The sequence below is a fragment of the Urocitellus parryii genome, chromosome X (assembly GCF_045843805.1).
Source record: "Urocitellus parryii isolate mUroPar1 chromosome X, mUroPar1.hap1, whole genome shotgun sequence".
Classification (NCBI taxonomy): Eukaryota; Metazoa; Chordata; class Mammalia; order Rodentia; family Sciuridae; genus Urocitellus; species Urocitellus parryii.
The window spans coordinates 68,361,513-68,388,087 of NC_135547.1; the positions used below are offsets into that span (position 1 = coordinate 68,361,513).

The 26,575-nt window shown below is 39.1% G+C and overlaps 1 protein-coding gene across 1 annotated transcript; it reads right to left on the bottom strand.

Moving 5' to 3' along the window:
• Positions 1-1,404: 1,404 nt before the first annotated feature.
• Positions 1,405-24,961, bottom strand: Pgk1 (phosphoglycerate kinase 1). Its single transcript, XM_026410327.2, has 11 exons — positions 24,788-24,961; positions 18,621-18,671; positions 12,850-13,005; positions 12,589-12,733; positions 9,562-9,665; positions 8,663-8,782; positions 4,556-4,670; positions 4,146-4,325; positions 2,601-2,778; positions 2,244-2,342; positions 1,405-1,879 (listed from the first exon to the last, which is right to left on the bottom strand). The coding sequence occupies exons 1-11, from the start codon at positions 24,850-24,852 to the stop codon at positions 1,839-1,841; spliced, it is 1,254 nt and encodes a 417-aa protein (XP_026266112.1). The 5' UTR covers positions 24,853-24,961; the 3' UTR covers positions 1,405-1,838.
• Positions 24,962-26,575: the final 1,614 nt, after the last annotated feature.

Genomic DNA, 26,575 nt, shown 5'->3' on the forward strand with positions numbered 1-26,575 from the left:
ATAATTTTATATTAAACCAGAAAGCATATCCTCATATTATTCTACTTCATATGCTCATAAGTTGTACATTATCCACTATCTTGACTAAGTTATGAATTCCTTCAGGACATAAATGCTAGCTCACATTTCCTTCTACCATAAGCTAAGCATGTAGCAGGTACACAGATATTTAAAACTGGAGTTTCCTCAGTCTGGATTAAAAACAATCAATGAGGCATGATCTGAAAGTAGATTCTAATAGGAAGTACTTAAGAGATTACCAAGGATTGGATAGATGGATGATGCTGGCAATCATAGTCTATATCTTGGGCCTATGGGTATTTATTGTATATTTCATTCCATTTCTCTGTGTACTTGAAATAATAAAATATTGGAGAAAAGATAATCAATAGGAAATAACAGTGATCAGTTTGCTAAAGTTCTACCCCAGCTGTAACATTAATTTGCTAGACCTGTAGGTGGTATCTTTAGGTCTCATCTACAAATACAGGACTAGAATTCCTGAGCTCAAACCAGAGGGCACCCAAGTACAACAACACAGCAACAGCTATATAGCAAACCTAGAGGGTAGCCAGTACAAACTGGAGTAAAAACACCAAGAACTTCAGCAGGATGTCTCCAGTAAAAATTACGATTATCTGTATGTTTGAAACATTAATACTTCCAGCAGATTTGGGAATGAATCAGTGATACAGATACATAGGAAAAGAGAAAAAAAATAAAGACATTAACTTCCAAGACAATAAAAATTACATAAGTATGGGGCTGGGGCTCTGTGCTGGAGCGCTTGCCTAGCACATGTGAGGTGCTAGGTTCGATCCTCCACATAAAAATAAATATATAAAGATATTGTGTCTAACTACAACTAAAAATATTTTTAAAAATCACATAAGTAAATATAGCATACTACATAGTTAAGCAGAACAATATTTAAAATCATACTGTAAACTTTAATCTGTGATAAAACTATACTGTAAGAATGAAGTAGTAGGTTATGTGGAACAGAGGATATATGTTAAATCTTCAATGGTATGAAATTAATAGGTACCTTTTAAAAAAAAAATTCCAAGAAGCTCACAGGATGTTAATTAGAAACATGGAGGCAAATAACTAGAAAAACAGTGGTCACCTCTGGCAAATGGGAATCACATATGGGAGGAGTAAGCTGAGGCTCTATTTGCTGCAGTAAAACCTTGACTGTTTACATTATGACTGTGTCAAACTGATAAAAATTTAAAATAAAAACACAGTGTAATTCTTCAATAAGGAGTAGGCATTCATCTAATCCCCCCACCTCCCCACTGCTGCCATCCCATTCCTTACATTTAGAAATGTAGATATTTGGTCCCTTCAAGTTTCTATTCTTACCCTTCCTAACAAAGTATGACAGGAAAAAAATTCCAGTTTCAATGGACATGTTTATTGATCATTTAATAGTTCATCAATTGCTTCTCCCTAAAACTGGAATTTCATCTTGTTTCCATGCCGAGTAGTGAATAGTGACAAGCTAATCAAAATAAGCTACTTCAAAAAGAGAACTAAGCTAACACAGCTCACTTTGTTTTAACAGGCAAAATATAAATAGATGCACTCTAGAATGCACAATGGTTTAGTCACCAAGAAATTTAAATGAGATCTTGAAGAATATAAGCAAATCCAGGGTGCAGTAAAGATGAGCTGAGATGCTGTGCAACTGTTTAAGGGTTCCTGGTGCTACCTCTCTTGGCCACTAGCTGAACCTTGATGTGCGGGGAGGTTTTAGCTAATGCCAAGTGGAGACGCGAAAAATGCTAAGATGACTTAGGGGCCGTGCACAGGAACCAAAAGGCAGGAAAGTACTAAACATTGCTGAGAGCATCCACCCCAGGAAGGACTTTACCTGTTTTTGAGAGAGCACATACACATAGACAGCATTACTATAGGGCCAACTAAGCCAGATATGCCCCCTTCTCTCTTCCCAATAACACATCAGCTATTCTTTAAGATAATATAGCCAGGAGTTGGGCAACTTTTGCATTTTGTGTCCCAAGTCTACTAGAATGTGACATGTTTAAGAACAAGTTCCTATCTGCCCCTCCCCTCCTCAAAAGGATGCAAGAGCTTTATCTGAAGTTCTCCATTTGTACTGCCCAGCTAATAATGACTGCTAATGACAGTACTAGCTGTTAAATTTCTTTATTCCATTCTACCCACTTCTCCCCACCCTACCCCTAAATAAGCCAAAATAAAAGGAAGAACCTCACCTTCCAGGAGCTCCAAACTAGCACCACCACCAGTGCTCACATGGCTGACTTTATCCTCTGTGTTCCATTTGGCACAGCAAGTGGCAGTGTCTCCACCACCTGTTGAATGAAAGCCAGATGAAAAGGGAAAGTAGAAGAAAAAAGTTGAATGGCACCAAAACTATAAGGCAACTCAAAAGTAACTGGTGAACTCTGAACTCTTTCATTAAGATGCTCCTACATGAACTATGCACCCATTTGGCTCAAGATTCACCTAACACCATGAGGCCCAGGAATAGTCAACGATCCCCCTCTACCTTCCTCTGATTAGAATTCTGCCAGTTCACCTTAGTATTAGCTATGTAAAGGACACCTTACCTATGATAGTGATGCAGCCCCTGGCAGTGGCTTTCACCACCTCGTCCATGAGTGCTTTGGTTCCCCGGGCAAAAGCTTCCCATTCAAAGACACCCACAGGTCCATTCCATACAATTTGCTTAGCCCGACCAACAGCCTCAGCATACTTCTTGCTGCTCTCAGGGCCACAGTCCAAGCCCTGAGGGATAGAATTAAAAGAGAAGTTGAGCTGCCAAGGAAAGTTACTTTAAAGAACAAATACCACCTTCATCAAGATCAAACAAGGCTAAACACCAGAGTTTCTTGTAGAACCAAAGGCAGTCTTTAAAATTATAAATGTATTTATGACCTTTGACTCAAAAGTTCTACTTTATAAAAGATCAAGAGAAAACTTCAAGTTATTTAATACAGGCATTTTTGACCATTCTATGTAGGACAATCAAGAACAAGATGAGTGGGTCTCAACCTGGGTCAAACCTGCCTCTCCACAAGGAACATGCAGCAATGTCTGGAGACATTTCTAAAGATAAATACCTCACAATGCAACAACAGACCTCCATAACAAAAATGGAGATGTCAATAATGTTGAAATTGAGAAATAATGAACTAGATCAGTAGTTCTCAAACTCTGGCATGCATCAGAATCACCGTAGACTTTGTTCATACACAAACTTTTGGGCCCTACTCCCAGACTTCCAGGGTTTCAGATTCAGTGGTTATGGAGTAAAGCTCAATAATTTACATTTTTCTTTTTTTAAATTATTAATTTGCTAATAAAGCTTTATTTTATTTGTTTATATGTGGTGCTGAGAATCGAACCCAGTGCCTCACACATGCCAGGCTGAGCCATAGCCCCAGCCCTCAGTTTTTCAACAAATTCCAAAAATGATGCCTATACTGCTGGTCTTGGGGCCACACTGAGAAATGATGAACCCAAAGGCCTCACACCAAGAAGTAACACCCAAAAGCCTAACAAAAGAAAAATGACTTAGCAAACGGGCATGTCAATGAGACAATGTTATACAGCTGTCAAAATAATATGTGGAAAACACAATGATCAACTATTTAGTCTTTTTTTCATATTAGTCTTTAATGCATGTTTTTCATTGTGAATAGTATACTTCTATTATCTTCATGATTTCATGTGAAGTTTTCTTATACAGGTTTCTAGGTAGCAACGTACTTCAGAATAGCCCAAACCATGAAAGAATACAGCAGTGTCTCCAACACATAGTAAGTCCTTAAACATTACTTAGATGAAAAAGAAACATTCGTGCTTCATCTCATTACTGATAAAGACAGCAGAAATCTGATACCACTGCTTTCACCCCATGAGTTCTCCCACAAAAAATGCCTTACTGCAACATCTGGAACCCAACTCCTAGTGTTTTAAAATGTTTGTTGGAGAGCTGGGGTTGTAGCTCAGTGGTAGAGCACTTGCCTAGCAAGTACGAGTTCATGGGTTTAATCCCAGTACTACCAAAAAAAAAAAAAAAAAAAAAAATGTTAGTTGGTTGGCTAGATGACACAAAAAAGTTTCTGTTCACTCATACTGAAGTGACTCACCATCCAGCCAGCAGGTATTCCAGAGGCCACAGTGGCCTGGCCAGTCTTGGCATTCTCATCAAACTTGTCAGCAGTGACAAAATCAACAGGCAAAGTAATCTTCACACCATTCTTCTCAGCTTTGGACATAAGGTCTTTGACAATCTTGGATCCCTCTTCATCAAACAGAGAAGTGCCAATCTATACAAGGGGGCAAAGATGATGAACATTAGCCTCTATACTAAGAACATGACTGCTTCACAGCAACCAGATATGATAAGAGATAAAGGAACAATTGCAAAAAGAAAAACAACTTGCTAAGATAAAAATAGGAGTTTTTAGGGAGAGTTCATATCAAGCTGGTTTTTTTTTTAATTTAGATAAGTGTGATTATAATGAACAGCTACTTCACACTGGCATTGGTTTCCTACCTCCATGTTGTTGAGCACCTTAAGGAAGGTAAAAGCCATTCCACCACCAATAATCATCTCATTCACTTTGTCCAGCATATTATTGATCAACTGGATCTTGTCTGCAACTTTAGCTCTAGAAGAGAAAGAAAACCACCAAAAGAACAATCAACTAGAGAAGTAATAATATAATGGAGCCTGACATTTTATGCTAAGGCAGGAACAAAAAAAAATGTCCCAAAGTGACCAAGTACTGCATAACTTTGCCCTGTATTTCTCCAATCCAAAAGCCTAATCCATTTTGAAGAAACCTTTGAAGATATGACATCAAATCAAAAAGGGGCTTAGAAAACCTACTCCTTGGCTGAAGGTATAGCTCATCAGTACAGTACTTGCCTAGCATTCACAAGGCCCTAGGTTAATCCTTAGCACCACAAAAAGGAAAAGAAAACCTATCCTTATCTAAAGAAAGCATGGATTCCACATATACCCCCTCAAAATTCACAGGATCCAGACTGCCAACTGTATCTGCTAATCATGAAATCCCTGCATCTACTCAGAACTGTCTTAATTCTAGAGCAGGGGATAAGACTGCACAAACATATACTGAACAAAAATAGATATTTCTAGTCTCAATTCGCACCCCATACTCAATTGCTGGGGACAATTGCTTTATAGCATTTTTCTGCTGAACTGCTTAATTCAACACCTTCACTGAACACCTAGTCTGTGCAAAGCAGTATCCTAGGTGTTTAAGAAACATTAGTGGGCAAAACAAAGATTCCTGCCCTTTTGAAGCTTATTTTGCAATGGAGGAAAATAAAACATATGTACCTCTTACCTCCCTGTGAGAGAAAAAAATATCCTAAGTAAGAGATACAAAGCAATAGCTAGCTAGCCTTCCATAAACATTTCAATACATTTAAATCCCACTTAAATGGCCAAATCACTTTAGGACTATTTCCCTCTTCATTCAATAAACAAGATGATGCCTACCCTGGGAGAGATCTTATAGTACAAAACAACACTGATACAGGGGAATGGATGCCAAGAGGCTGTTTACTTCATTTGTACAGACTGGTCACTACTAAAGAAAAGAATGGATTACTTGTTTAAAATGTGTATACACACACACTCCTGAACTTGCATCCAATAAAGGCACCGTAAGTTGAAAATATACTACGCTGAAAATTCATTTAATGGATGGAACTAGAGAACGTCATGTTAAGTGAAATAAGCCAATCTCAACCAAAGGCCAAATGTTTTCTCTGATAAGTGGATGCTGATCCACAGTGGGGAGGGGATAGGAAAGAATGAAGGAACTTTGTATTGGAGAGAGGGGAATAAGGGGAGTGGAGGAGGTGTGGGGATGGGAAGGACAGTAAAATGAGACAGACATCATTACCCTATACTCGTGTGATTACACTACTGGTGTGACTCTACACCATGTACAACCAGAGGAATGAGAAACTGTGCTCCATTTGTGTACAATGTGTCAAAATGCATTCTACTGTCATGTATAACTAATTAGAACATTAAAAAAAAAAAAAAAAGAAGAAGGGAGACCAGGAGGAGAGGGAAAGGGGAGGTATTGGGGAATTAAATGGATCAAATTATACTGTTTCATTGTGTGCATATATGAATAATATTATACCAAATCCCACTGTAAGAATAATGCACCAATGAAAACGGGGGAAAACAGAAAAAAAAAAACATTTAATGCACTTAACCTGATGAACACCACAGCTTAGCCGTACATTACACTAGAGTTATACACTGTTTACCCTCATGACTGTATGACTGGCTGGGAGGTGCAACTCACTGTCCCTTCTAGCTTCTCATTCTTCTCAAGGAATACTTTCTTTGAGAAGAATTTCAAGAAATTCTTTCAAGAAATACTTGTACTGCACATAACTAGCCCAAGAAAAGACCGAAATTCAAAGTAGTTTCTACTGATCATGTATCATCTTCACACCATCTTGGCATCACTGCATACAGAAAATACATGCTCATCTCTAAGGGATAGTATATAGCTCAAATGTCCCTGTTTCTTGAACACATTGTTGGGATGAAAGTAAGAAGAGGACTATTATAGAATAAATGATCCTTAACAAAGTAATTTATGTATAATATATGGCAGTTATTTAAAAGAAAATTCCTAGTTGGGTGTAGTGGCACATGGCTATAATCCCAGCTATTATGGAGACTGAGGCAGGAGGATCTCAAGTTCAAAACCAGCCACAGAACTTAGCAAGACCCTGTTACAAAATAAAAAATAGCTGGAGAGCTGGGGATATAGCTCAGTTGATAGAGTGCTTGCCTCACATGCATGCACAAGGCCCTGGGTTCAATCCCCAGCACCACACACACACAAAAAAGCTGGGAATGTAGCTCAATGGTAGAAGTGTCCTTGGCTTCAACCCCAAGTACTGATGGGGGGAAAAAACATCCTGACCAAAATGGGGTTCACAGATAAAACAAGATTGCCCAAAATGTCAATTAACTTGTTAAAGCAGTGTAACAGATACCCAGGGGTTTATTATACAGGACATGTTTCCACAGTGAAGAATTTTTTAATGTAAAAATTTTCCAGAAATTATTAATTGCCTAGGAAGACTACACTATTAAGAAATGTGGCAAAATTTTCCATATTAGCTTCACCAAAACAGCTACAGTAGCACTCCCTTATTCAGTTTCACTTCCCTGTGGTCAACCACAATCCAAAAGTATTAAATGGAAAATTCCAGAAATAAATAACTCATAAGTTTTAAATAACAATATGTATATTGCTATAATTCTTCTATTTCATTACTGTTATTAATCTCCCAATGTGCCCAATTTATAAATTAAACTTTATCATAGGCACATAGCAAAAATATCTATCTATCTATCTGATTTCAAGCATACACTGGGAACAAAAACCTAACCATAACCACTAGGTGGCACTCTTCTTATTACAAGTCTACAGAAAGTCTACAAAGCCACACAGCTCAAATCCTCATTTTCAGGAAAATCAAAAAACTGAGCCTGATCTTCATAATCCAGTGAAGAGGGGCAATGATTCCAGTAATTTACCTTTTTACAGGAACAACACTACAACCTGAATCCCCCTGGATGATTTTTAGGACCCTGAAACTGGGCTCATAAAGCCTAGAGAGCAACTACCTGAAGTTGACAGCCAACTCCAGAGTCAATTTTCATCAGGAAATGCTGACTGTGTCCAGTCCCATGGGGGCAAAAAAACCCTGCTCACAGAAGGGTCATATTCCTGTAACCATAGAGAGGCTGCAACCTAACAGCCATGCCAAATGACACAAAGCTATCTCATCCAAGCAGTCCCAGCCCCTTTTCCCTACTTTATCATCTAAAATGTATTCTCTCAACTATCCATTCTGAAATTTCTAATCTTTACTAAGCATGAGAATCTCACTATCCACATGCTGCCTTTCCCCCTAGGAACAAACATAAAATAGGTACATAATGTGTACAAATGAAGTCTAAATGATATAAAGACATAATACTGAACACACAGGAGCAGGTTTTCCTAGTTATTCCCAGCCAGGTTGTATGTAAGAGCTTCATAAAAAACTTCAAAATTACAGATGAGCACTTTGGCAGATTTTTCCCTATTCTTCCCTCCACAACCATTTTCTACCCTTCTCCAACCTGTCCCAGGAGGCGGACCTGCACGAACCACATCAAGGGACTCCCTTACCTCTGGCCTCCAGTTGAGTTTCAGCAATTGGTGGTGGGTATGGATGCAGCATCAGGAGATTGAAGGGAGATCACAGTATTTATTTCCCTGGGGTCCTTTTCTTCCAGATATTCATCTTTCCCTTGAATAAACACTACCATTCTAACTGGAAGGCTCTTCCACATAACTCCCCTCTCTGTATTCCCTTCTTTGTCCTTTCAGGCCTAGGGATGGTGATGACTATTGCTAGCCCAATTATTATACTGTCCTTTTCTGGTGTCCCTAAATCTACCATCACTTCTATAGACAGTCCCTTTATTAAATTCTCCACAATTACTCAGCATGACTATGCTATCTGACAATAAACTACCTAAGTTATGGCCTACTGCCACACAAATACTACTTAAAGCATAATCCAAAAGTGTTTTTCATACCCGCCTAAGATGGCCAGGAAAGGTCGCTCTGGGCTCTCCAAGGCCTTGGCAAAATAGTTCAACTCCTTCTTCATCAAAAAACCACCAGCCTTCTGTGGAAGATTGACTCCCACCATGGAGCTAGAAAAGACCAAAGACAATCAAATTCTCATAAAACTCTACCATTTCTCCCAGTCCTAGGAGCCAGCTCCTCATCACTAAAATGCTTTTCTCATTCTGAGTCTCCAAGAAATCATGATTTTCATCCTGAAACTGCAACAAAAAACACTTAGGTACATGATAAGGTTTTTGACTAATAAACAGGGTCAAACCGAAAGAGTAAAAAGCAATGAACTTAGGTAGACTCTAAGATACCCAAAGTAATAGTCTTCAGCAGGCAAAGGGCTGAATTACAATATACAATAAGCTGGGTGCCATAGTGCACACCTGTAATCCCAACAGCTCAGAGGCTGAGGCAGGAGGATTACCAAGTTCAAAGCCAGCCTCAGCAACTCAGCAAGACCTTGTCTCATAATAAAAACCAGCTGGGAATGTGGTTCAGTAGTCAAAGCCCCTCTGGGTTCAATCCCAGATACCCCCAAAAGAGATATTATACAATAAGTAATCAACAAGTTGATAAGAATGTTAAGATTCTGATCTGGAAACATTCCCAAAGTAATATCCATTAGAAAGAGAAACCTTTTCCTAAAGCTACATAAAACACACTTGACAATTCCCAACGTTTTTACCTTTGTTTCCTCTCTAGATCAGGAAGAGCCACAATAGTGGCTCCAATTAGAGATAGAAATTGAAACAGTCACAATACAATGCAGAAATACTTAAAAGCAACCTCGAGTTTGAGCTGCTCAAGTAAACAAGAAAGCTGCTCTCAGCTCAGTATCCAACAAGGCCCTTGGTACCTGTGAGCTCGATGGGCAGTGCCGAAAGCATCATTCACATAGACATCCCCTAGTTTGGAAAGTGACGCTCGGAAAGCTTCTACTTTAGCTGGTTCAGCTTTAATCTGCAAAGAAAAATGACTACTGTGATGAAAAGCCAACACAGGAAGTGCTTATGGCTCCAAAGACAAATAACTGTAAAAGCATTTCATACCACTGAGGGTCCTCTTGAACATCTCTAAAGACCTTGAATAGGTGGGACGGCAAATTTTTAACAGAATTGTTTCTTTCTCCCAAATATTCCAGGTCCTTTTGTTATTTCTTCATGATCCTGTACTCCCTCACCTTCCCTCAAAATTACAAACCTAATACTCTTGAACCATGGCTTAACTTTTAAATCATTTGAAGCTAACCGCATCCCACTGGTCTCTCTTCAACCTATAGGTCAAGATTCTGACTGTTCTTCCCTTTCCTTATGCTAACTCATTTTCTTATTTTAATATATTCTCCTTGTGAAAGTATTATACTTGACTCAAGTTTCTGACTACCAAGGCCCTTCTGCAAAGGCAAAGTGGCCCTCATACATATCCCTCATAAAAGCAACAAGGAAAGGTTGGGACAGAGATGATAAATTAAATATGACAATAGAAAAATACCTCAGAGACATTTTGTTGGTGTAAAAGGAGGTATTTTACAACCTTCCCTCAAAGTTATGCATCTGAGAAATCAAGACATACACTTCTATGAAGAGAGAGGGGAAAAAAGTAGAAAAGAAATGAAACACAAGTGCAAGGTATCAGCTCACCATCCAGGGCTCCCCCAAAGGAGACAGAAACAGAATGGCAGGAGGAGCAAAATAAAATCTCTGGCAGGCATCTAAGCAAGGATACACAGGAAGTATGCCAGATGAAGAGGGACATGGCACAGAATAGTACACAGCACAGAACAGATGTTTATTTTAGTAACTGCCCACTCCCATTTTGTATGTATCAAGAGGTGAAGGAGGCCACCACAAAGAATGGCATTTTCCACTATGACCCAAAGAATCACAGAGCCATGAACACTAAAATTACAGACTGTGGAGCCCCTAAAACCTCTTCAGGATGGAAAGCCATCTACCATTGGTAAATGGAAGATGATAAATGAAGTAATGGTTAATTATGCTCAAACATCAGAAGACTTGGGTTCTAGGACTAGCTCTTACATTAATTTACTGTATAACCATTGGGAAATTACTCTCTGTCCTTCAACTATTCCTATTAACCAAAAAGGCATTCCATTTTAAGAGCTCTTTAAGGAGCCACTAGGTGCAGTGGCCCACACCTGTAATCCCAGTGTCTAAGGAGGGTAAGACAGAAGGGTTGCAAGTTTAAGGCCAGCCACAGCAATTTAGTGAAGCCCTTAGCAACTCAGTGAAACCCTGTCTCAAAATAAAACTAAAAAGGACCAGAGACATACCTCAGTAGCTCAGTGGTAAAGTGCCCCTGGGTTAAACCCCAGTACTACTACTACTACTACTATTACTACTACTACTACTACTACTACTACTAATAATAATAATATAAGAAAAATGGGATAAATCGAAGTCTCTCCACAAAAAAGTGCCATAGGAACAAACGATAATAATCATAACTCATTCCTCATTTTAAATTTGCCAATAACTAGAAGGAAGATAATGTTCATTCTGAAAGATCAATGTGGTTATACTGGATAAAATAAAAATTTTAGGTACTCACTGTATTCTTATATCCAGTTTGAACTTACCACCAGGCTCCTGAAATTTCAGGTATTTAAAGCCATCAGACACTATATGCCAAGTGAATTAACTACTAAAACATAAATCACGGAATAGCATAAGCACTTCATCATATAATAAAACATTTTGCCCAATTTGCCAGTTTGCCTCCCACCATTTCTAAGCCCTAGAGTTTGTGCATCTTGGGTTTCAGTTTAAAAGGGCACCAAATTTTAGGTCAGCATTTGACTCCTAGTACTTTATCAAGACTGTGCCAAAGGCAGGATAAGGCAAAACCTGTGCTGTGCTGCTAAGAAAAGAAACTGCTTGAAAGCAGTCACTCCCAATGACCTTAAGAAATGTCAGAAGTCGAAAGGGGACTGAGATACCAGCCTCAGAGCATGTGTTCTCAGATGCTAAAGACCAGCAGAATGGAAGAAAGTACTAAAAACTGCCTTCAGCTTCCCTTCTAGTGAATCAAATTCAAAATCATGCTCAAACATCCACAAGACGGGGATCCTAATTAAAATCAGATATATTTCATACTTGTATAAATAAATCAAAATAGATTCTACTGTCATGTATGACTAGAAAGAATAAAGAAAAAAATCATGCTCAAAGATCATTTAATAATAGAATTCTGGTTGTCAAGTCATAGTAACGTGTTTTGTGGGTTATCTATGGCTACTTTTGCATGACAATGGTAGAGCCCAGCAGAGCCAACAGAGACTATATGGCCTTTATGACTGACTGTAAGACCTACAAAGCCTAAAATATTTACTATCTAGCCACTTCAGAAAGTTTGCTGATCTAATGACCTTAGCTACAAAGTCCATCAATAGCACCATTAACTTAGTCAAATGACCACCTTTCTGAAACTTAATATTTTTTCCTGAGACTTTTCCTGAAATGAGGATAAAGCCTATACCCCCTTATCTTAAAGATGGATTCAAGGAAAATGTTTTATAGTTCTTCGAAAAATACCTTAAATCCAAGGTAATATCACCATGATCATCAAATTCACTGAATAATCTTATACCCCAAGAATGTTCACATATATTTCAAAACCATTTGAGTACCAGAAGGACTTCTGGAATGCTGGTAATATTCTATCCTTGAGCCAGGTGGTAGTTACAAAGATGCATTTATTTTGTGATAATTCATCAAGTTGTGTTTTTGTGCATTCTTACTTGTATTTTATACTTCAATGAGAAAGTGTCTACGAAAAAATACAAGCTTCTTGTATTCTTCCATCATAGTCTCTTCCAGATTCAGGACCTTATCTTCAATAATGTCAAAATCACAGGACCTACCTTGTTCCCAGAAGCATCTTTTCCCTTCCCTTCTTCCTCAACATGAAAGCGAAGATTCTCCAGCAGGATAACAGACCCAGCTGGTGGATTGGCACAAGTTTTCTCTACTTCTGGGCCCACACAGTCCTTCAAGAACAGAACATCCCTAGGGGGAACAACAGATGAAGTCACTTAAGCAGTCTGAAAATCAAAAACCAGTAACAACATGCCTGACAATCTGTCCTCCTATATACTCAACCAGCACCAGAGCCTGGCACTTACTTGCCCAGCAAGGATTTTAGTTCTGCAGCAACTGGTTCTAAGGAGTACTTGTCAGGCATGGGAACACCATCAGGCCGGCCGAGGTGGCTCATAAGGACAACTGACTTGGCTCCATTGTCCAAGCAGAATTTGATGCTTGGGACAGCAGCCTTAATCCTGAAAAAATAAAATAAAATAAATACATATAGTTGACAAAGCAATGTTATTCCTAGGGATTACTGGGACATGCTTTATTCATGACTTAAAAAACCTAAAGCCCCTTTACTTTTCCAAGTTCCTTCAAATGTACTGTCAGCAAATCAGTGGTATCCCTCAAATTTGTGTCAGGGGAAGAAGTTAAATATGATGCAAATATTCCACCTAGGATTGTAGCGTCATCACGGATGTGCCCCTTGTGCAGAAAAGAGTTAGCAAAGCAAGCCTGAAAATTCTATCTACAGGAGGACCTGCTTGGAAGGTTGACCCTTGGCAGGTGTCTAGGCACTTGGCTTTCAAAATGTTCTCTAAGCTCTCTAACTGGCAAGGCTGTTCACTGTTCCTAAACTGCATAAACAAGGTAATTTATGTTGAACATCTGCTCCCATCTAGAAGTCTAAAATTTGGGTGGTTGCTAGGCAAAGGGTACCTATGTAACCTGCTCCCCTGAGTGTAAAGTCAAAGGAAATGCAATCAGCATACAAAAGAGATCTTTGCATATCCATGTTTACTGCAGCACTATTCACTATAGCTTAGATAGGGTAATCAATCAGTCAAGATCCCCACAACGGATGAATGGGTAAAGAAAAAAATTCACACACACACACACACACACACATCATGTGTATATATACACACAAGGAAGTATTTTAAAATATTTTTTAGTTGTCAATGGACCTTTATCTTATTTATTTATATGTGGTGCTGAGAACTGAACCCAATGTCCCACACATGCTAAGCAAGTGCTCTACCACTGAGACACCCCAGCCCCGCAAGGAAGTATTATTCAGCCATAAAGAATGAAATTCTATCATTTTCAACAAAATGGATGGAACTAGAAAATATCATATTAAATGAAACCAGAAAGACAAGTACTGTGTGTTCTCTCTCATATGTGGTATCTAAACAAAGTCATCTTTAAAGTGGAATGGTGATTATTAAAGATTGGGAAGGGTGGGAAAGGTCAGAAAAGGGTGATTGGATTTGATCAGTGCACTTTGTATGCATGTATGGAAATATTACACTGAATCCCATTAATACATACAACTGATATGTAGTTGTGAAAATAAACAAAAAAATAATGGGATGAGAGTCTAATAGACTTCTTAGGACAAAATCACTGCACGCAATCACTACACTCTTCACTGTAGAGAAAGGAGCCCATTTAATATGTCCCCTCATGGTATGTTGGAAGCCTGTGCCATGGAAATCTCCAGACTCCTCCTGTGTCTTTTCCCTTTGCTGATTTTGTCATGTATCCTTTCACATTAATAAAGTCTGGACATAAGAACAATTATATGCCAAGTCCTGTGAGTCCTAGAAACTCACTATGGAATACATAGGTGTTTTTGGAGACTTCTGAAAACACCACTCTTAAGTGATGATAAAAGACATAATGTTTCAAATCCTGAAACCACAAAGGATATTTGGGAAAAAAATAACAAATATGTAGCAAGTTTTCTGCATCCATTATAGATACTAAATCACTTTTTATATACACAAGATAAACACATTATATAGAAATTGATTTCTATAATGTATTACATTTATTATATTATAATTTAATCAAAAAATTGGGACTGAGCTGGCACAGTGGCACATGCCTGTAACCTCAGCTACTTGGAAGGCTGAGGCAGGATTATCACAAGTTTGAGAGGTCAGCCTGGACAACTCAGTAAGACCCTGTCTCAAAATAAAAAAAAAAAAGTGCTGGGGATGTAGATCAATGGTAGAGTATTTACCTAGCATAAGCAAGGCCTTGAGTTCAATTCCAAGTACCAAAAAAAAATTGGGGCTGGGAACACAGCTCAGTTGTAGAGCATGTGCTTAGCATGCAGGAGGCCCTGGGTTCAGTCCCCACCATCAAAAACAGTAACAATAATAAAAAACTCCCTTTAAGCATTTTTTACTTTGAATTAAACTCAGAGGTGTTTTTTTTTTTTTTAAGAGAGAGAGAGAGAGAGAGAGAATTTTTTTTTAATATTTATTTATTAGTTTTCGGCAGACACAACATCTTTGTTTGTAGTGCTGAGGATTGAACCCGGGCCGCACGCATGCCAGGCGAGCGCGCTACCACTTGAGCCACATCCCCAGCCCAAACTCAGAGGTGTTTTAACCACTAAGCTACACCCCCAGTTCCTTTTATTTTTTTGAGATAAGGCCTTGTTAAGTTGCTAACATCTCACTTAGTTGCTGAGGGTGGCCTTGAATTTATCATCTTCCTGCCTCAGCCTCAGAAATTGCTGGAATTACAAATGTGCACCACCTTGCCCAGCTTCCTTCAAACATTTACTAAATGGTTCTTTTGTGCCAGTCACATCATTCTAGGTGCAAAGAATATAAAAGTTAAAAAAAACAAAAACAAAAAAACAGCCAAAACAGGAGGTGAAACAGGAGGATTTCTAGTTCAAGGCCGGCCTGCGCAACTTAGCAAGACCCCGTCTCAAAAATGTAGCTCAGTGTGGTAAAGCACCCCTGGGATCAACCCCCAGTACCAAAATAAATAAATAAAAATTAGAATAAACAATCTCTATTCTCATGTAAGTAGAATCCTAACACAGGAAGAGAAAATAAACTATCTGGAATAGTCTTATAAAACTATATGTAATTATTGGTATTAAAAATCCTTCTCTTGCATAGATATTTTACAAGAGAAGTCAATTAACCTAAAACTTTGATTTCTTTAAAAAAGAAGAACTCCAAATTCTTCAAATTAAAAAAAAAATAGAGGAGAGAGAAAAATCACTTTCTTAGGATGATTTTTTTTTTAGTTTTTATTTGTGCGTATGTGCAAAAACATGCAGACAATGTATGTATGTATGTGTAATTTATCAGATCATGTTAAGAGTTATAGAGAAAGTAAAGCAATGAAGGCAGATAAAAGAATGAAGAATAACAGTAGAGGGCTGGAGCTGTAGCTCAGTGGCAGAGCACTTGGCTAGCATGTGTGAGACACTGGGTTTGATCCTTAGCACCACATTAAAAAAAAAAAAACTAAACAAATAAAGGCTTTAAGAAAAAAATTTTTTAAGAATTAAAAAAAAGAACAGTGGAGATTTTATGTAGGCTGACAAGGGAAAATGTGATAAAGTTGATCAAAGAAGGGAATGATGAAACAAAAAAGTAATGTTTCTAAAATATTTTATGCTATGTAACAGATACAGAAACTTTCTTATATAAAAATAAACTGTATCATGTATAAAGTTTGCCCAATGAAATCAATAAATTTGGGCCGGGGTTGTGACTCAGCAGTAGAGCACTCGCCTAGCATGTGCGAGGCATTGGGTTTGATCTTCAGCACCACATAAAAACAAATAAAATAAAGGTATTGTATCCACCTACAACTAATGCACCCAGACATGTTTCTATGCTTTTATTCATTAAATACTTTAACAGGTAAATATGGAATCTTTTCTATATAACGCAGGATAATGAAAATCAAGACCAGTCAAAAGGGATGAGGATCAGTAGAAGAGTGCTTGCCTAGCATGCTCGAGGTCTTGGGTTGAACAACCAGCATCACAAAAAGGGGGGTGATTGGAGTTGCGGTGTACAAAGATCTTATTGCCATGATAATGCAGGGACGTTTCTCATAAAATGCCAGGTCCTATCTATTCTTGGACTAATACCTGAAAATATTCTGGTTCTAGACCTACGCTGTCCAATATGGTATCCATTAGTAATTAGCCAATAGCTATTATGGAGCCTACTGACTACTAGAAATGACACTAGTCCACACTGAAATGTCCTATATATGTGTAAAATACATGCTGGATTTTAAAGTCAGCATAAAAATGTTAACTGTCCTTTAATTAATTTTATAGTGATTACATACTGGAATAATTATTTTAGACTTACTGAATTGAATAAAATATGGCTTACATTACATTTCTTTTAGATAACACTGGTCTTGAGAAGCAACTTTCAAGCTCAAGCTTTCATTTAAAATTTAAAATAAAAGCAGTACTATTACTTAAAACTTCTGCTTCTGAAAGGAAGACTTACACTACTGGTAAGATTGTAAATTAGTACAACCACACAAAAGAATAAGAGTGGAACCACAATATGACCCAATTATACTATTCCTTGGTATTTAGCCTAAAGAATTAAAGTCATCATACTATAAAATGCATACATTTATAGCAAATAATTCACAAAAGCCAAATTGTGGAACCAGCCTAGCTATTAATCAATAGATGAATGGATAAACAAAATGTGGTATATATACACAATGGAGTTTTACTCAGCCATAAAAAAAAATGAGTCAATGGCACATGCCTGTAATCCCAGTGGCTTGGGAGACTAAGGCAAAAGGGCTGTAAGTTCAAGGCCAACCTCAACAACTTAGCAAGGCTCTAAGCAACCTAGTAAGACCTTGTCTCAAAATAAAAAGCAAAAAAGGTTGGGGATGTGTCTCAGTAGTTAGGTGGCCCCAGATTCAATTCCTAGTACCAAAGAGAAAAAGAAAATTGAAATTATGGTATTTGCTGGAAAATGGATAGAACTTGAGTACATTGTATCTAATGAACTCAGATGATCAAGGGTACTATGTTTTCTCTCTCATGTGGTAGCTAGAAAGGAAAAAGGGGAAAACAACAGTGTGAGGGAGAATCTCAGAAAAATCAAAGGGAAATCAGTGGAAGAAAAGAAAGGAACCAAGTATAGGGAGGAGGGGAGGAAAAGGGTAAATACTAAGGAATGATATAACAACAAATCCCACCACTGTGTACAATTATGCTGAACTGGTAAAAAAAAAAATGTAGACATTTTCTAAAAATAAAAAAAAAAATAAAAAATAAACAGCTTCTGTCTGAATCTAGGATCCAAGACACTGAAACAGCTAAACTGACTGAAAATATTACTGTTGAAGTCTTTTGCTTTGTTTTTTAAAAGCAAAAACAAATCAAAGCCAGTCATGGCAATGCATACCTATAATCCCAGTTACTCAGGAGGCTAAGGCTAGTTATTGAATTACCGCCCAACCTGGGCAACACAGCAAGACCATGTCTCAGAAATAAATTAAAAATAAAAGTAAAAATGAATCAAAATTCTCAAAACTGACTTTTTAAAGCTATCTGGAATAGTCTTATAAAACTATACGTAAGCTTAATAATTATTGGTATTAAAAATCCTTCTCTTGCATAGTTGAACAACTCAAATTCTTCAAATTAAAAAAAAAAGGAGAGAGAAAAATCACTTTCTTAGGATGATTTTTTTCAGTTTGTATTTTCTCATAAATTTAGAATGTTTCAGGGGCTGGGGTTGTGGCTCAGTGGTAGAGTGCTTGCCTATCACATGTGAAGCACTGGGTTTGATCCTCAGCACATCATAAAAAAATAAATAAATAAACTTATTATGTCCATCTACAACTAAAAATGTTTTTTAAAATTTAGAATGTTTCAATTCTTACATTCTCTTAAGAAAGCAAACCAGATGATAGATTGAAAGAAACCAAAATCATGGCTTAAGTTACTATAATTTTACAATATGAAAGGTAAACCATTTTATCCTATATATTCACACCAACATACATCTTAAACCCAGCCCAGATTTAGGATTTAGATTTAGAACATTACCTCTGATTGTTCGTTATCTGGTTATTCTTCATAGGAACATTGAAGTCCACTCTAAAAAAGAAACAAAAATTTCAGTTTCAGAACCAAGATCAACTTACTGTTCTCTCAAGATCAGGAGCAGCACTTTTACTGAGCCAGTTAAGTAAGCCAGAAGTTCAAACCTCACCTTCAAAATAATCAGAGGTGGGGGCTGGGGATATAGCTCAGTTGGTAGAATGCTAGCCTCGCATGCCCAAGAATTTGGGTTTAATCCCCAGTTACACACACACACACAAAAAAAACAGGGGCATTAAAAGTCAAGATAATAATTAGGCACTGGGATAGAATACCAGAGGGGGCTTCTGGTAATGTTCTACTTCTTTTTGACCTGAGTGATCATACAAATGTGCATACTTTAAAAAAATTCAAAAAATAAAGCCTAACTTAAATTATAAGAACTAGGAAAAAATTAATTAGAAGAATAAAACACATTAACCGATTAAAAACAGAAGGGAGATCAGTAGAGTAGAAGGGGATCATGAGTAGGGAAAGGGGAAATACAAAACAATGAAACGGAGCGAATTATGTTATATGTATATATAAATGTTGCAATGAACCCCAATATTATATATAATCATAATGTATTAATTTTAAAAATAATAAAAATTAAAATAAATTGGTGCACACCTGTGATCCCAGCAACTCTGGAGGCTGGGACAGGAGGATCTCAAGTTTGAGACCAGCCTCAGCAACTTAGCAAGAACTGGTCTCAACATAAAACAGGGGTAGGGGGCACTGAGGATGTAGCTGAGGGACACAGTGCCCCTAGATTCTACACCATTACTGGAAAAAAACACACACATCAAAAGAATATCATTGCCTGGTGGAGGTCACAAATACCTATAATCCCAGTGACTTGGGAGGCTAAGGCAGGAGGATCACAAATTTGAGACCAACTACAGCAACTTAGCAATACCCTCCCTGTCTCAAAATATAAAAATAAAAAGGTTGGGTGGGGGTCTGGGGCTGTAGCCCAGTGATAGAATGCTTGCCTAGCACATGTGAGGCACTGTGTTTGATCCTCAGCACCACATAAAAAAAGGTATTGTGTCCATCTACAACTAAAACAAATATTTTTAAAAGGGCTGGGTATGTAGCTTAGTGGTCAAGCACCTCTGGTTCAATCCCTGGTACTGAAAAATTAATCAAAAAAAAAAAAAAAAAAGACTATCATTCTTTTTGGAGAAAGCCTGCAGCCTTAAGACTAGGAAGAAACCCAGGGTCAAGTACCAAGCTCAGACAGTATCCTTCAGAACAGACAATACAAAAAGCCTGAAAGGAGGGCTGAAGTCAAAGCTCAGTGGCAGAGCATTTGCCTAGCATGTATGAGGCACTGGGTTCAATCTCAGCACTGCATATAAGTAAATAAATTAAATAAAGGTCCACTGACAACAACAAATTTTTTTTAAAAAGCCTGAAAGGATGAGACATGCCTTAGCCCACCTGACAGATCATTAGAAGGAATTAGCCACATGTCACAAGCTAATAATGTATCACAATCTTTCCCTTCTAACCTAACAGATCACTGCTTTACCATTTTTAAGAACCAATTCGGAACTCCCTGGAACCTCAGCCTATTTCTATGTGACTGAAAGCAATAATGTATGGCATTTTTAAAGTTGTCATCGGACCTTTATTTTATTTATATATGGTGCTGAGGATTGAACCAGGGCCTCATACATGCGAGGCATGCGCTCTACCACTAAGCCATAAACTCAGCCCTATATCACCCATTTTTAAGGTCTGTTTTGCCCACAAAGATCATTATTTGTTTTCTTATCTGTAGAATGGGAATGATAGACTTTACCTCACAGTCATTAAGAGAATTAAATTTGTAAAGTGCTTATAGAGTATCTAGCACAGTTATGTGCCACAAAAGTGTTATATGTTAATGCTTGTCCAAATTGTAATTCTGTGATTTGGAAGACAGAACCAACCAGCATTACTAAAAAAAAAACTTGCTAAGGGACTATAGAAAAGTATGAAATAGTCAAGAAAATTGCTGCTGCCCTTGATCATAAAACTCCATCTTTTTCTTCTTCCCTTTGCACCACCTGCTTCCTCTCAACAGCTGAGAGCTGGGAGATGACCACAAAATCCTTCAGAACTAGTGAGAAAACCACCACATTTTCTATATGTCCTAGGCCTGAGCCCCTATCTACCTCAGGAATAGCGGCCTTTCCAAAGGTAAAATGAGGGAAATAGTTCTATATTCAATCATTCTGAAGAAAGCCTTCAAAACTAAAAGGCAATAAGTATGCCTCTAACCAAAGAAATATACTCTGCTTAGTTTCAGGCCACTTGATTCTGATTCTAAGCATCTTCTTTAAATATCTTGAACAAGGCCCTTGCCAGCCTCAAAGTACATTCCAAAGAGAATCAAGTATCCCATTACAGTGGGTCATTTTCCCTGTTGCAGCCTCCCAGAAAGGCAAGACCTGCAAGAGGGTGAGCACAAGCTATCCATTGCATTGCTCCTCCCTACTCCTAGAACCTTACAGGAAGGAATGCCTTTGGGCAGAAATATCCAAGAATCTGTCTCATCTATCGATGTTGCCATGGCATCAGCTCACTGATGAAAATTGGATTTGTACTCTCCCCTCACTGCCCTCATCATCTCCTACACTTTCAGCAACTCTGCTTTCAACTTCTCTTCTTAGGACTCCCAACACAGTAACTGCTCTTGCCTACACATTCTACTTGTTCCATTTTATGTAAACTCTGCACCCCTTCCTTTTGCACTTTGCTGAAACATTCCCAAGCTTTGCCTCAGGAACAAATTCAGATATCACTGCATGAATATCAGAATGGCTAAAATTTAAAAAATGAGATATCCACTGCTGCTGAGGATGCATAGATTACTTGTACACTGTTGGTAAGAATGTAAAATGGTGCAGCAGTTGTGGAAAACAATCTGGCAATTCCCTCAAAAAGGTTAAATGCAATTTATGAGCATATCTCAATTGTAGAGTACTTGCATGCCATGTGTGAGGCCCTGGGTTCAATCCCCAACACAGAAAAAAGGGAGGGGAGTTAAATACAACCCAGAAATTCCACTCCTAAGCATTTACCCTACAGTAATTACAGCACACGTCCATACTTACTTCATTTGTAATAGCCCCAAATTGGAAACAACTCAAATGTCCTTCAATGAATTAATGTTTAAATAAATTATGATACAGTCATACCATGGAAAACTACTCAGCAATACCAAGGAATGGCCTATTGATATATGTGACAAATTGAATAAATCATGATGAAATCATACTGAGTGGAAAAGTCAATCCCCAAAAGTTACATACTATGTAATTCCATTTATATATTTGGTACCAGGTATTGAACAACAGAGCCACATCCCCACCCCTTTTGTATTTCATTTAGGGACAAGTTGCTTATTTTGCTAAACTGCTAAGGCTGGCTTTGAACTCATGTCCTCCTGCCTCAGCCTCCAGAGCCACTGGGATAACAGGTGTGCACCACCTCACCCAGCTATATAACTTCTTTTAATATATGTTTTTAGTTATTGATCACTGTCCCTGACTAGAAAATTGGGGTATTATAGCTGTTTTGGAGCCTTTTCTTCTCCTGCTCTTGAGTTTTTTTCTCTCTTTCCTCTGCATCAGGGCTGTTGCTTAACAAGTTACAACAAGTTAGAGAAAACCAGTGAGGTTTAAAAAACAGGAGGAAACAAGGAAAGGGGAAATGCTTTACAAGCAAGCAAAGGATGACTGGCAACCTATGAGAGAAAAGAAAGGAAATGAGATTGCAAAAAATAAGAAGGAAACTTACTCAAAGAGGCTGTAAAGTCAATGGGAGTCCTAAAAAACTGATGTAGAACCTGATAATTAACCAGTCAGGTTTCCCCCAACAAAATGGCTGATTTCCCTTGGCAATTCAAACCAGGGGACCATCAGACAAATCAGCAAACACCACAGTTCCCTTCCACAGGACAAAGGAAAGGAGACAAGTGAAGCAGCCACTACACAGGAGGCCCCATTTCTGAAACACTGCCAGCCACCACCACATAAAGGCACTGAAACAAAAAGGAATTGAGCTGAGTATGCAGGGCTGCCTGGGCTTTTCTAAAATAATAATCCCACAATGTGACTCTCTGTTCAAAAAAGATACAGGGAACAAAGTAACTTCCTGTCTTCAGCCTAAATAAATACAATTTATAGTGGGAAATATATTGACTGTAACCTTCAGCAGACAAAAGGTCTATTTTAACCTGTCCTTAGTCATTATGTTCAAGTATGTAGAGGATCTGATTGGTAGCCAAAGAGACCCAAATTATAGTCCTGGCTCTGCCACAAATTTGCTAGTTCAGTAACCTTGAACAGGTCATCTTCCATCAGCAAAATAGGACTAGCCAATCAATTCAAGGCTCAGGGTTAGAAATCTGTGTTAAATGAAATTTTACTGGGTGCAGAGGCAGAAAAGACATTTTTTTGCACCTCCTGTGCTCCCACGTGCAACCAGCCCAATTAATTCGTCAAGCCAGTTTCCCTACAAAGAGGAGATAAAGCTCCTTACTGCCTTTATAGCAAGGTGACTAGCACAATGACCCATTCCTTGAAAAAGTCAGCCTTAAGCACTGTGGAAATGAGAAAAAATGATTAAAACCCAAGATCTTGTTGTAGGCCAATGTCCACCTGACCTGTTCTCCAGTGGGACTATCCCCTTTGCTTAGGATGATGGTAGAAGGTCCAGAGAGAATCTTTATCTAATACTGTGGCTTATCTAATAATGGCTGCTGTGCCCAGATTACAAAGGCCTATACCACTTGGGGAAATATGGACATCAGGTATTTCTCATGGACATTCCTATTGGGTTCTGTCTATCTCCATAGCAAGGCAAAGAAGGCAATCTGCAAACTACTCCTGGCCAAAATGAAATGAGAAGGGGAGAGCTACATTAATTTTTAGTTCTCTAGTTCATAAATGCCTTCATGTTTAAAGCAGTTACTCCCCTACTGCCTTATGCATTCCTTAATATCCAAAAGATGGCCTCACTTAACTGGCCCACGTTGTAAAGGGGACTAAATCACACCATTCACATACCTGCCCATCAACTAACCACTTCCCTAAAAGGTCAGGGCTGCCCAAGGCAATCAATGGAAATTCTTATGGCCCTTTAAAAATATCACCTTTGAATCTTGTTAGGGTACATGAACAGTCAAGTTCATCAATTATATACCTAACCATCCTCATACACTTTATTCCTGGCATGCAGAAATATATCATAAATTACAAAAAGGATACATAAATGTAAAGTTCCATACACCATGCTAGTAATTCTGGCAGATGAGGGAGAAGCCATGTTGGTAAATGACCACGATTCCACATGCGCAGAGTAAGAGACCCCCACGTGCTTGGGGAGGCTTACTCACTTCTAATATCCTGCTTCTCTACCCACATGGCAGAATGAGGTTGGAGGATAGCAAGTACGAAGAGCCACACCCTGCGCTACCATTACCCAGTATGTGTCACAATCCTGATGCAAACCCCTTGGCCCGAAGTCCAACGACACGGTAGAGCAGCAGAGGCTTGTTACATAAACTCTGCAGGGCCTCATCGGTGCGCCCCATCCTCTCACCCTCAATTCTTTAGGAGGTTTCCACAGTTGAACATTTAAAGAAACATCCTGAGAAACATATTCTTTTGTGCAAGGAGCTTTAAAATGAGGGTAATTTTTCATTTGTCTGGCAAGGTCTAGAATGGTGGGGGAAGGGAAATTACCCAAATGACCTTTCAAGGTCCCTTTCTTGGGGCCTAAACATTTGGGGGCTAAGAATTAGGTCCCATTCGCCAATGAAGGGCTGTAAGTGCATTTCAGGAGCAAGAAAGGGGCAAAACAGGTCCCGGCAATCTGAGCCCTTTCTTGGTAGGATCTATTCCCAAAAGGTGACTACAGCCGCTTCCTGGACTAAAAGAAATACGGTTAGGAACCCACAAACTCCGGCACAGCCTCAGCCCCAATGGAGGGCAGCCTCGTCCTGCAAACCTAAGACCCCAGGGATCCCGCTGAATGGTGAAAGAAACTTTGGGCAGATGGGAAAGCAAATCCGCCCGGGGCCAACAAGGCTGCGGCAGAACCTAGCGGGCTCGCAGGCAGATTTATAAAATTACCTCATAATGACCCTCTTCCCTTTAACGTCCAGCTTGTCCAGAGTCAGCTTGTTAGACAGCGACATTTTGGCAATAAGGCGAGGGCGAGAGGTCGGAGACTGAGAGAAGGATAACGCGACCGACTTGCTGTCCAGACGCGTGCAGAATGCTGAGCACCTCGCCCACCGGGAGCGCGCCCGCACCGCCCCCCGACGCCCCGCCTCCCGCACCGCCCCTTCCCGGCCGCGGCTCAGGGCGCGCCAAGCAGAGCGGCCACTATTGGCCGCGGCCCAAAGGGGCCGGCTCGCTGCCATTGCTCCGAGGCGCTGTCCGTCTTCGAGGGTACTGGTGGGACGTGCGGCTTCCATTTGTCACGTCCGGCACGCTGCGAGCTGCGGGGAACCTTCCTGACTAGGGGCGGAGCGAGAGGCGGCATCCAGCGACCTGCAGGTAGGGCGGAAGGGAGCTGCGTCTTGCTACGACTTGGACGTGGAAAGTTTGAGAGGCCCGTAGCTTCTGCAGTCGCGGTTCAGGAGCCACACCCAAAGTATCTGTGGCGCTGCTTTAGTCCTAGGCTGCCTTACGAAAAGCGCTCACCCCCACCCGTGGAATTCTCAGCAGAATGCCACCTCCTTTTGAAAACATGGTGTCCAGGCTTCCCAAAATGGGTTTCTGCTACGTAAGGCCTTACTTAATCCCGAGACCTTTCAGAAGTCAAAAGAGACCCAGATCCTCCCCGCCCACCCCACCGTTTTTTTTTTTTTAAGAGAGAGAGAGAGAGAGAATTTTTAATATTTATTTTTTAGTTCTTGGCGGACACAACATCTTTGTTGGTATGTGGTGCTGAGGATCGAACCCGGGCCGCACGCATGCCAGGCCAGCGCGCTACCGCTTGAGCCACATCCCCAGCCCCGAATTATTATTTTTTTTACAGAGAGAGAGAGAGAGAGAAGAGAGAGAATTTTTTTAATATTTATTTTTTCATTTTTGATGGACACAACATATTCTATTTTATTTTTATGTGGTGCTGAGGATCGAACCCAGCACCCCGCGCATGCCACATCCCCAGCCCCCCACCGTTTTTTAAGAATTAAAAAAAATACAATGTAATTATTCTATGTGTTACATTTTTAATGCTAATGGCAAGCACACACACATTGCATTTTTTCATGAATTAGCTAATTTAATGCTCCCAAACTCAGTAGTAGATACTGTCATCATCATTTTACAGATGAAGTAATTGATACACAAAGAAGTTTATTGACTTGCTTAGGATTTCAGAGCTTAGTAGATTCAAGCCTAGGCAATCTGGATCTAGAATCTGTACACTTAACATTATATATGCTCTTGCTAGGGACTATGTATTCAGTGTTGAGCATGTTTACAGAGTTAGTACGAATGAAATAACTTGAATATGAAACAAATTTTTTTCTATATGTGGTGCTCGATGTCCATATAAAATATAGGAGCATAAACTGGGAATAATGCCATATACCATAATTTCTGCAACTCAGGAGACTGAGGTAGAAGGATTATAAGTTTGAGGCCAGTCTGATAAACCTACCAAGACCCTGTCTCAAATTTTAAAAAATAAAAATAAAAGAGCTAAGGATATAACTCAGTGGTAGAGTGCCCCTGGGTTCGATCCCCAGTACTGTAAGAAAATGTAGGAACATAGTAATTCGCAGTGCACTGATATTAATACACAATTATGTCTGATAATGACACATAAATTTAAAGTTATAAGATAAACATCAATTTCTTTGAATCCTGTCACTGTGTATTATGAGAAACTTCCTTGGGAAATGA